General features: G+C 44.9%; 1 protein-coding gene across 2 annotated transcripts in view; it reads right to left on the bottom strand.

Moving 5' to 3' along the window:
- Nucleotides 1-214: 214 nt before the first annotated feature.
- Nucleotides 215-12031, bottom strand: part of gpc4 (glypican 4) — a 35915-nt gene continuing 24098 nt past the window's right edge. Inside the window, exons 2-9 of one of the 2 annotated variants that reach the window (XM_039812955.1) lie at nt 11825-11983; nt 6293-6690; nt 5392-5557; nt 4275-4405; nt 4006-4152; nt 3754-3878; nt 3446-3627; nt 215-3348 (exon numbers count right to left, since the gene is read on the bottom strand). In XM_039812955.1, the coding sequence (XP_039668889.1) occupies nt 3131-3348; nt 3446-3627; nt 3754-3878; nt 4006-4152; nt 4275-4405; nt 5392-5557; nt 6293-6690; nt 11825-11983 (1526 nt within the window). In that variant the 3' untranslated portion in view covers nt 215-3130. The remainder of the gene's footprint in view (nt 3349-3445; nt 3628-3753; nt 3879-4005; nt 4153-4274; nt 4406-5391; nt 5558-6292; nt 6691-11824; nt 11984-12031) is intronic. The other variant, XM_039812957.1, reaches the window with a different exon arrangement.

Below are 12031 nucleotides of genomic sequence, written 5' to 3'. Positions count from 1 at the left end.
GCAGCCCTAGTGTGAACTGAAATACACTTCGTCTATGGTTTTTAGAGACTTACAGTGTTTCCCAAAAGCAAAAATACAACCATTTTTCATCAGCTTTATTTAGACTCCAGTGTCAACAAAATCCGTCATCTGTTGGCTACTTCTCCCGCTATCCGGACTCCTTTTGGAGACCAGTCAATCAGGAGCGTAGATGAAATGAGACCATTCACAACCATTTAAATATTGGCAGTCTTTATTTCAACAAGACTAAGAAATGTTGTTTAATATACATTTTCTCTTACAATTTAACATCTATCTCATCTTTTTTTCCATAACATTTAGGAGATACTCTGACAAGTATAAATCTGGTGTACTGTTACGGCCTCTTTTAGAGACATCTAACTGCTCTTTATTTACACGTTTATTTTTTTATTCTCAGTCTCTCCTCAGAAAGATTCCTTTCTGAAGAGTCCTTTCTGTTCTTGTGGGCCAAAGGCTGATGGTAGCTTTTCAGCACCTGTCCAACTCAACTGTTAAGTCACTAGACTGAAGTTGCTCCGTGGATCAAATGAACAACATCCAGCCGCTGGACCGCCTCCTGCCGGCCGGAAAATGGTGCTGCCCTGGCCCGCAAGCACAGACATTTTTTTTTTTTTACCATCGTCACCCAAAAACGTTCCCTCTGAAAGTTTGGGTTTCTTCACGCTCGCCTCAACTCTTACACATGACACGAACAACATGCACAAGCCCTGGTAGAAATGTTGGTGGAACACAAAAAAAAAAAAAAAAAATCAGGAGAACTGAACTGAACCAGTCACATGTGGAGGTAAAGCCAAACCAGCATCGCTGTTTTAAAGTAAGGCTTCAGCATTTTATGTGGGTTGTTTAGCTTTTTTTCATCAAATCCTTCAAAGTCAGATTCCTAATATTGATGTCCTCGTTGATTTGTTCGTAGTCATGTGAGCTTACAATCAACCGGTCAGTTCCAGAGCCAAACGACAGTATTTACCATCGGTCTTAACTGCAGCCAATTGTTTCAGACCTGCAGACAAATGTGAAAACATGCCGATCCATTTTTCTGTTTTTTTTTTTTTTTTTTTTTACAAAATGCATATTCAAAGCCCCCGAATCTGATCAATTGAAATCAATTACCTTGAGATATGAATTATATTCACCTACGTTTTTGCATATCCAATACTGGATTCGGAATACTGTATTTCGGATCATCTATGTCAGTTCTAAAAGCATGTTTGCAATGACATTAAAATACATGCATAAGTTACTGTACAAAAGCTACATGAGGCAGCATCATTTTAGAGATGAAAACGGCCAGGTAATGCAACTAACAGACCCGATTATCAAATTAGAAGATATAGAAAATCTAATGTTGTGCTTGTCAGCTGGTAACAATATACTCAAAACACCCTACAGGGACTCTGAGCAGATAAGAGATACAAATCAACATCTACATTCTTTTACCTCAAGAAGTCGTTAATGTACCACGGTTAACAAAAAAATAAAATAAAATAAAAAGATCAGGCACCATACATTGCATTCATTTTGGTAGCACTTGTGACAATACAACATTCCACCTCAAGTTGAAATGATGAGAACGTGAGAATAGGTAGATCAAATGGTTCCGGGTCCATTCATACCGACCCAGGCCACTTAAGAGGCACAAGTGTATCGTGGGACGGGGGACGTGGTTGAACAAAACAAGCACCAAAAAAATAAAAATAAAAACTGCGCACACTGACCAAAAGTGTCCCCAATATCCGTGCACGTTGTCCTCTTCCACCACCTAAAACTAGCAGTAAAATCCACTGTAGTACCTAATATATATCTTCATACCAAAAATAGCTAAAAATTACAACACCTCTTCAACATAAAACCCTGTATTAAAAGAATCTTTTCTTGATTTCAATTTGATCAAAGCACTTTGTCTTTTGTTCCTCTTCTCTAGTTTGATGTGAAACGCTCTGAACATACATGTCGTCACTTTCTTTTTTATTTCTTTTTTCAAAACAAGTGAGACTGTACAGTCCCACCCTGTGTGCTGAACTGAGCTTCCAGTACCAATAAGGGCTTTCAGGACGTGTCAGCTTTGCCTTCTTCAGGGTTAATGCCAGGGGAGTCCTTCTCCTTCCACGCCAGTTACCTTTCACCAGGATGCCAGCCAACATATCTCAACTCTATCAGACACTTTCAACTCAACATCACTAGATTGCATTGACAATGAGAGCATGCGTGAGGTATGACCTTACTTTTGAACGGTTTAAGCTGAGGAAATTAAATAAAAAAAAAACAAAGGTAAATTAAAAGTTAGGTTGTGATAATGCTCACAGAAGACATACAATGATGCATGTTTGGGCTCGCAGGGCGCCCCCAAAAAGCTCTTCTAAAGAATGATTCCATCTCCAGGTCAAACATAAATACCTGTGCTGTAACTTCTCTCGCTGTATTTCTGAGAAAATGAGAAGATTGTTTTTAACATTTCTCTGAAGCAAAGCGCACAAACGCTCCAAAAGGTTCCTTAGTTGAGATCAACAGCTATCTTCATAATTTCTGAGTGGCTGATGTATGTCAATGTGTGAGTACACAGACACAAACATTCACAGTATGCACATTCAAATGATTGCTATGAATTCATAACATAAACACTATGATTTGTGGATCTCTGAATAATGGAAAGAAAGAACATCCTCAGAAATATGAAGATATGTCCCACCACAGGCACTAAATGTTCAACCAAACATCTGGCTTACTATTCAGACATCAGATAGCAATCATTGAAAAGGCACAACAACGTATTATGAGATTAAATTGCCAAAATAAGACAATTATATGATGTTTGTCATGCTGCAAGCAGAGCCATAGTGTAGCTCCAACAGAGGCATAAGGAGTAAAGGTTTATCTGGGGGAAACGAGGTGGATTTCTTGGGAAGAAAATCATATTCCTGTACACTGATGTCCTCAAAACATACAAACAAATAATTAAAAGTGAAGTTATTGTAATATTAAGAAGAGTCTTTCCCCCCCTATGGCGGATAGTCCAAGGTCCTGAAGGCAGTCTTTTTAAAGTCTCTCTGACAGCGTTCTCCTTCGCTCCACCAATTCTGGTCGTTTTCTTCCTCTTCCTGCCCAGCCAGTTTTATCTCAAGTGGGGAGCGAGCAGGGCCAGGGCCAGCCCGCAGAGCCCCAGCGCCATGCTTCCCTGTGAGGCGACCCCCCCGGCTGAGGGCGAACCCACTGAATCAATCCGGGGTTTGACGGGGCTCCGTGTAGTGGAGAAGTACATGTCCCGGTCTGTGTTGCAGGATGGAGAGTCGCAACCGCTGCCGCTCTCCTCTCCTCCACTGCCCACATCATCTAGACAACAACAAAAAATAGACACTGGGGTCAGATGTGTACAGCTCGGACACGACGTCATGAAGAAAACATGAGGAAGAATGTTAACCATCCTCACCATCCTCACCGTTCTCAATCGAGATGTCGTTGCCGCTGTGTGCGGCTTTGAGCCAGCTTGTCATTTCCTTCAAAACGGCGATCTGACTGCGAATAACAATGTCTGGCTTTGTTATGTCCACGTCCACATCGGGGTTGGACACCTGATTGGCCAGTCCATTGCCAATGACAACTGACTCGTACCTATGTAGAGCGAGAATCAAAATCAGTCAAGATGTTGGATTATTTTACAATGCTTGATGTAGTGTGTGTGTGTGTGTGTGTGTGTGTGTGTGTGTGTGTGTGTGTGTGTGTGTTTTTTTATCTTACCTGCTTTTTGCTGTTCCATTCCAGCACTCGTCCCCAGGTGCAATCCTCTCACCTGCACACACGGTCTCTGGCAATGTGGACCAGAACTTCTTTGCGTGTTTCAGCTTCTTCTTCACATCAGTTGTCTGCATAGAAAACATGCACACGCGCACAAAAAAAATAAAAAATAAATTAAAAAAAGAGTCAGGCACAACTACTTAAAGCAAAAGCAGCAGTAGTCTGGTTGTGCTCAGGGTTTTTCTTAGTCCTTACCAGTCGATCTAAACTTGTCCCGGCGGCGGTAGTGGGCCTAGCATCAGGACTGTAAGGGCGGAAGCGGCCGTTAAAGCCGGTATCTTTCATAGAGCGTTTGGAACGGAAGGCCTTGCTTGGTTTCGGCTGCCCACATCCTTGGAAAACCTGTCAGAAATGAACAAGTATAAAGTGAACTTAGTGGATCTCTTTATTCCTTGTCATTCTTTTGTTTAGTTTTTTTGTATTTTTTTTGTATTTTTTTTTAAATACTGTGAAATGATACTGACTTTCTGGGACACTTGCATGCTGTTCTCCTGCATGTTCATGATGGCCTCGGAAATCTTCACGTCGATGGGATCCATGACGGACTCAAAATTAAAGGGACCTTCAAGCCTCTCTGCTAGACTAAGCATGGCATCTGAAAACCAGAACATAACATCAACATTAGAGCACTAGAAATGGATCCACTGCAGGATGGGATTTTAATCGGTCAAGCTAGATGTTGCTAAAAGCTGCCACTAGAGGGAAGCACATGCCCAAGAGCAGGGGATTGTTGACCAGGGAGACCTCGGGTTATGGCAGAGTGAAGCTGCTGCACTGCAAAGGAGGCAGCACAAAGCAGATGCCTCCACAGAGAGCAGCAGTGTCAGCAGCCAGGGATGGGCGCATGGAAGTGTGGTAAAGAAACCAGGAAACATCATGTAGAAAGAGTACAACACATACAGAGGACAACGGTGGATATGTGCACCATCCTGAACGTAATGAAACTGATCTGGGTCCGTGTTTACACAACACAGGAGCTGCATTCATCCTGTGGGTCGGGTCGGGTCAGATCTCTCTCTCTCTCTCTCTCTCTCTCTCTCTCTCTCTCTCTCTCTCTCTCTCTCTCTCTCTCTCTCTCTCTCTCTCTCTCTCTCTCTCTCTCTCTCTCTCTCTCTCTCTCTCTCTCTCTCATACAAGATGCTACAGAATGAGGGACGTGTCTATACAAGGGTTTGTTTTTTTTACAGTAAACCCTGTGGGCCTTTGTTAAACATGTTTTTGCTAAACTGCAATCACCTACAATACACTAGAAACAAAGAATATATATCTCATCATCTAATTACCCCCAATTCTATCATGTCACACTGGTTTCAAGCGAACAGAGAGATACATGTTTAGATAAGGCTGAAGTAGATTAGGTTCGATTAGTTTAAACATAAATTATTATTCTTATTCTTTGGTGAAATATGAGCACTGCAGTGGCAACTTGTAAAAGAGCACATGAGCAGGGAGTTGTATAAATATACTCTGCTGCCAAACCAAACACTTTACGTCATTTTGGTTATAGCGGGGTGCACTCTCGGTCAGGTTAGTTTAATAATGGCTGCAGAAGGTGTCCTTGATCGGGCGACGAACACTTACCGAGGAAGTTGTTCCATTCAGTGTCCAAGTCGGCCTGATTGGCCAGACAGCCACGCAGCACATTCAGACAGTAATTCTGGCAGGGTTTCAGGGCCACTTGGCCCGAGCAGTAGGGACAGTACAACATCTTCATGGACGCTCGCACACAGCTGGGAGACGCACTGACCTGGAGGAGGCAGGGGGCGGTTAGCGCACTGCTATCATTTCACCAGAGCAAAAACACTCATCCAACATCACCACAGACACATATTTGGACTATGAAAAAGCGTGACCATTAATTTTATAAGCCAACTCCACAAAGCAGTATAATCTAATCACCAATGAATCACTCACTGCAGTGGAAAAACATGCCATACCAGAACGGTCTACGTGGTTTATGTTATCAAGAGACTGTAATGGAACAGCAGAATTGTCCAAGAACGATATGAAGTCAGAAACACAGAAGGGAGGGGTGGACACAGCTTTCTGGAAAAACCTTAAAGTATCCTAGGGCTGCACGATATGAGGAAAATATCGAATTGCGATTATTTTGACTGATATTGTGATATGACTCACAATATTGGAGGGAATGATCGTTTTTATATCACTATTCTCATTGAAAATTATTAACATTGAAAGAAATTAAAATGATTATAGTGTGATTTTTGCGAGGATCTGTACCAAACAAAGATTTTCTCTTTAGTCTGTAGGATACAATTTGGAGGCCGGGACGTCTCCGCAGCACCACAATACTTCATTCGGAACGGTTTGACACATTTTGACGCGCCCCCCTGCGATTTGGATATTGCACTAGTCCATGTTGTGATTTGGATATAATTGCGATTAATTGCGCAGCCCTAAAGTGTCCAGTAGTTGTTTTTTTTAGCAAACATGAAATGTTTTACAAGCACCTCTAACTTACCATAGAAACTTTATTGACCACCTCTGGCATGAGCGTCAGGCCGCGCACAAAGGTGCGTGCGGCGACAAAGGCCCGTGTCAGCTGGATGCGGAGCTTGCGAGGCACATCGCCGAAGGGCTGCAGCTGCTCCGTGTGCCGGCTGACACACTCCATGTAGGCGTCGCTGAAGTCGTACTGTACGTTGACCAACCGGAACATCCTCTCCAGGAGGTCAGCCCAGAAGTCTGACAGCATGGAGTCCAGGTTGACCGCAGCGCCGCCGGACACGTAGTACCGAGTCAGGGCCTCGAAGAAGTTTTTGAACAGCTCTGCGTTCTGCACGTACATCATCCCGTATGTGCGCACAAACATGTTGTGCAGCGAGACCTCAGCATTTTTCAAAAGCTCACGGAAAAACTCTGCGGAGAAGAGAAAGAGATGGATTAGTGCGATGACTTAATGTTGAGGCTGCCAAAGAGCCAGAACAAACAATTTTACATTGTTAACATTTCATGTCCGTCTTCAGGGAGAGATTTATTGTAAAGATGTTACAAAAGGAAATTGAGTTTGTATGATGGATACCATATTGCTTGGGACATCTACAGAGACTGAGAGCTGATATTATCAATCTTTAACTCAATAACTTCTCCATATGATTTCACTTGTTTGGGCACAGTAAATTCACACTTTGTGGGTATGTCATTACAAAACATGAGGCAACACACAAGCACATTGTGAGGTTTTCGTCAAGATGTTGCAATATACAGATTCCAGCATGACCACAGTGCATGTAAATAACTAAATGATTGCTGTTGTCTATAAAAATGAACATTTCAAAAGTACAATATTGCTGCCACAAGGCTGGTTTCTGGTACATCTGAAAGACCTTGATATGCAGAGCCCTCGATCCACACCTTTGCTTTCTGACTCTATGGTTGTGCTGCTGCCACCATTTGAAATCAGATAGACAGTTGGTCCGCTTCACCTGTGCCCATGTCCTGACATTTTGAGTATCTCAACAGAAACAGTTTAAGCATAAAATCTTGGATGAAAGGCAAAGGAATGTATTGGGATGGGAGGGAGACGGTTGGAAATGAGGAGATGAGAGGAGTGAAGCATAGAGGAGTGAAGCAGGAGGGGTGAAAGGTGGAGCCGGAGCATCTCTGTCGGGCTGAACGAGCGGCCGTGCCATTCAGCAGAGACGTCTCTCCACATCAAGCCGCTTCAAACTGACCACCATCAATGGAATTTTTCTGTTGTCACATTCCATTCGCTTTCCTTTCTCCCGGCTTGTCTTGCACTGTCCTTCAGAGGCATTTTCAATAGGATTACTGAATAATGCCACCCCCCTCCCCTCCCATATATGGACCAGCCCTGCATCTCCCTCCCTCCGCTGCTTTCACTTCATCAGTTCCTTCAGTGAGCTCTCTTCACTAGAGACAGGGAACAATGACCTACTTCATCCTGAGGAATGTCCATCACCCCCCCCCCCACCCCCAATAATCCAGGCCCCCGCTCCCATGGACACCCCCTCCTCACCCCCACTTTCTTAATCTGAACAAAATGAGAATTCCTCAGAGTCTCTGAAAAATGCTTCACCTTCAGTCTCGCTTGCATGCAAGCATACACTCACCCCCTCTCACTCATCTCTCTCCCTCTTTTTTTTGTTCGCTCTCTCTGTCTCCCCAATACTTCTGTCCCGCTGCAGTTTCTCTGGGTGCCCTCTGCTTGGCTTTGAAATGTAAAGTTCCCATGCTCTCACAGAGGGAGTCACTAAATGCTCCCCTGCCACCAGTACACACACACACACACACACACACACACACACACACACACACACACACACACACACACACACACACACACACACACACACACACACACACACACACACACACACACACACACACAAAGTAGCACTGTCACACACACCAAGTAGCACTGTCACTTCCACTTCAGACTGACACACTAAAAAGAAAAAATGAGGTTGGGGAGGGGTGAGGGTGGCTTGGGGCGGGTTAAGTTGAGGGCTTTTTTAACTCCAAATCCCCACTGTGTCGCCAAGGATACCGGAAACACTGCAGTCCCTCCATTTACCTCCCCGCCATCATTGCCCCCCACCAACCCCCACCACACACACACATACACACAAAGCCAGGAGAGAGGGCACCAAGTTCCACGCTCCATTGACAGAGATTAAAACAAAAAGGTCCACCCCCACCCCTGGAATGTCATAGTAGCCACAAGTTTAAAGTCAGTGAAAGAAGGAGGAGGTGATGAGGAGGAGGAAGAGGCATGAAGCAGGACAACAACCCGAAACTTCTCTACTTCCATTCTACAGTTTATTAGAGTGGTAATGCCTATATGCTAAACAGATAAGCCCTGTAATGAGTTTGGACAAACGCACTGGTTGAAAAGAGAGCGGCCTGTGCAGGATGTATGTGAGCTGTGTGTGTGTGTGTGTGTGTGTGTGTGTGTGTGTGTGTGTGGGGTCTTTGGCCCTAGCTGAGGGCCTGAAGTATGAGCAGCATTACACAGGCATCTTGCATTGTCATTAAAAACAGTTTATGACATGCAGCCGCCTGCCAGGCATAGGAGCTGAATATTCCCTCAGGATTTTTCCATTAAAAAAATGCGCCTGTCGCTCAGCCAATGGTCTGACAGAATCTGGGTGAAAGGTTACACAAGATAGAGTGTACGCTGTAGCAAAATGTAAGGAAGAAGGACGACTACTGCCTCTGTGAGTATTCGTCTCTCCCTTCCTTGCTCCCCTCCTCACCCTGTCATCATTTCCACATGTTGCGGAGAAGGCCCTAAATTATGAGCAATGATCTTAGGCCCAATCCATCATAGGAACAGAGGAGTTTACCAATCTCCTCCCACTCCTCCCCCTCCTACTTCCTCCTCCAAGGAACTTCCCTCCTCTCCCCCGCACCCCCACCCGTGTCCCTATAAACTCTGCTCCTCCCAATCCCAGCCCAGGCAGTAATTGCATCCTATTTGTGCCAATTAGTCTCTGCGCTTCTCCGTTTTCTTATGGGATGGGATTCTGTCCCTCCTGCTGTTGGACTTCAGTGCTTCAGATGGATGTCTCGTGTGTGTGTGTGTGTGTGTGTGTGTGTGTGTGTGTGTGTGTGTGTGTGTGTGTGTGTGTGTGTGTGTGTGTGTGTATGTGTGTGTGTGTGTATGTGTGTGTGTGGGGAGACAAGGGGCCTTAATCCATGTGCTTAAATCCCAGACATAGGCTTGCTCTGCTGGATGGGGTCAGTGCAGCAGGACAGACCCCAGGATAAACACACAAAGTGAGGAGACACAGAGAGGTAAGAACTATTTCTGGCCCTGGTCTTAATTGGCCATGACTCCCAGCTCCAGGCGCATGACGAGAGCCTGCCTAATCACATACACTACTTCCTGTGTTTGTTAGTGTGCGAGTGCATGTTATTCTGTCTGTCTTCACGTACAGTCGCAGCTGTGTTTACGCACACATGCATGCCACTTCTCGTGGGCAATTAGCCGACGTCATCAACGTGAAGGTCCACTTCAGTAACCGCAAATACAATGAGCACTTCCTGTGTTATTTTACAGACGGGAAGGGTCTCCTTTAGGGTGTCTCGATGTGACAACAGGAAATAATAGGAACAGCAACCTGAGCCCGTCACCGTATCCAGTGAGAGAGACGGTCTAATGGCCCAGGTGGAAGAGAGCACAGCAGGCCTTTGTAAAGAGATCCCACATCTAACAGTTCAGAGACAGCAGCAACCTGCCTACAGTGATGAGGAGGGGCAGGGGGCACAAAAGGGGAGGAAGGTAAATGAAGCGCAGGGAAGAGTCTCACTGTCGGCTCGAGGACTGCCCCCTCTCGGTCAAATAAGATGACCCTACAGTTGTTCAGGCTTTGTTAAAAATAATTGTCAAGAAAATCATGGTTCCAGTGTCAGTTCCTCAAAATCAAAGACTGAGAACTCCTTTTTGATTCATATAGGAGCACATCCATTATTAAATGTGCAGACTATAAAAAACGACACCACTTATAGCTCCAGTGCAAAGCAGCTCCAAGAAACGTCAACGTATTTATTTTACCAGGAAATCGTTCTCTTTCTCTTTTCCTATTAAGTCTGCTCAGTCTCAGAAGAAGAAAAAAAAAATCTAAGCAATAACTAAGTTAGATATACAAGGCTGAGAGATGAAAGGTTTATTTGAGTCAGGTTTTACACAAGTTTTTTTTTAAGCAAGAAATATTTTTAATTAATAGACTAAAATCGTTATCTACGTAGATTTGGGGATGCTGTGATAGGCAACCTGACAATTTTAAACAATGTAGAGCTGCAATGATTACTCCATTCAAATAATGATTTAAGTAATTCTTTTAACCAATATCTTTGGGTTTAGGCCAGACAAAACATCACCACGGGCTCTGGGAACTTGTGATGGGCATTTTTCACAATTTGCTACCAAACGATAAAACGATAAAATAATCAGTTGATTCACCAGTGATGAGAATAATTGTTAGTTGCACCCTAATACGCTGTCACAGAAAGCACTGGTTAAATTGTTTAAGAAAGCAGCAAGGACCTGAGGGGATTGTGGAAGACGGAACTAAGTACAAAAACCAGAAGATCCATTAAAGAAGGGCATGCTGCGATCAACCGCGAGATGTTGCGTGTGATGGAACGAGAAAGGATGGTTCGAGGGGCAAAGAGAAGGTTTTTTTGAGAGAGTGGGGCATGAGATGGGGACAAAGGGCAGTAAGAGAGGAGAAAAAGAGGGGCCGGACGGCTTGAGCAGCCACTGCATTCCGACACGTCACATTCCTGTTCACATCTGGCTGCAATACACACTCTCCTCGTTACTGACTATCCCTCACTCCCTTTCACGGACACATAAGATCTGAAGGTCTCTGACCCGCATATGCACAGGCACGCATGTGTAACCACAAACGCGTCAAACCACGGACATAACTGCCCCTAACAAGCAAAATTCCAATGTATTTCAGAAACTTTCAAATCCGACGCTTTTGATCTTTTACAGTCAATCCGTTTTTCGGTCAATCCTCTCCCCGCTACATTATCAAGCATCTTTTCCGGCAGAGCTGCCGTGGTGGCACGGTTGGGTGGCTGAGGGTAGTCAAAGCTGCCCATGCTGCCTCAGTGACTCAGCACTGGCGTATGTTCCCATGCGCTCCTACCCTCAGAAAGGGGAAACCTGATCCCAATATTTACAGGCATACACACATGTGCACACACACAGAGAAACAGGAAGTACAGAGACGCCTAATTTGAAGATGTGTGTGGTCCGTCTGGAAGCGTGCACGTCTCTCTGGAGAGAAGGGAACGATGAGGCGGGGAGCTGAGACGTTGAGAGACAGGTGGACGGGCCAACGGACACAGACTGCCTGTCTCCGCTCGGGGCAGTTCGCTGGCAGGTGGGAGCGTCCGTCAAAAAAATCATGCAACACAAGTGCTGCTATGGGGAGCACTGGCAAGCGGCATAATATAGTCTGAAAAGTGGCTGGTGTGCATGTGCGCGTTTGTTTGTGCAAGTGTGTTTGCTTACTGTCAAAGTGGTCGTGCCTCTGTCTGAAGGTGGATTGTAAGTTGGTGCTAAGCCTGGAGACGGGAGCTTTGATCTCCGTGTGGCTCTGCTGGCTCAGCTTCTCCTCCATCTCTACCGTGCAGCAGGAGAAACCCTGCGGACACACTTTCAGGGGGGCTCCTGGAAGAGACGAGGACGACACACAGTTAAAACACCACGGGATTCAGG

The sequence above is a fragment of the Perca fluviatilis genome, chromosome 10 (genome assembly GCF_010015445.1).
Source record: "Perca fluviatilis chromosome 10, GENO_Pfluv_1.0, whole genome shotgun sequence".
Classification (NCBI taxonomy): Eukaryota; Metazoa; Chordata; class Actinopteri; order Perciformes; family Percidae; genus Perca; species Perca fluviatilis.
The sequence above is the reverse complement of the archived record's forward strand: the minus strand, read 5'-3'. Positions and strand labels throughout refer to the sequence as shown.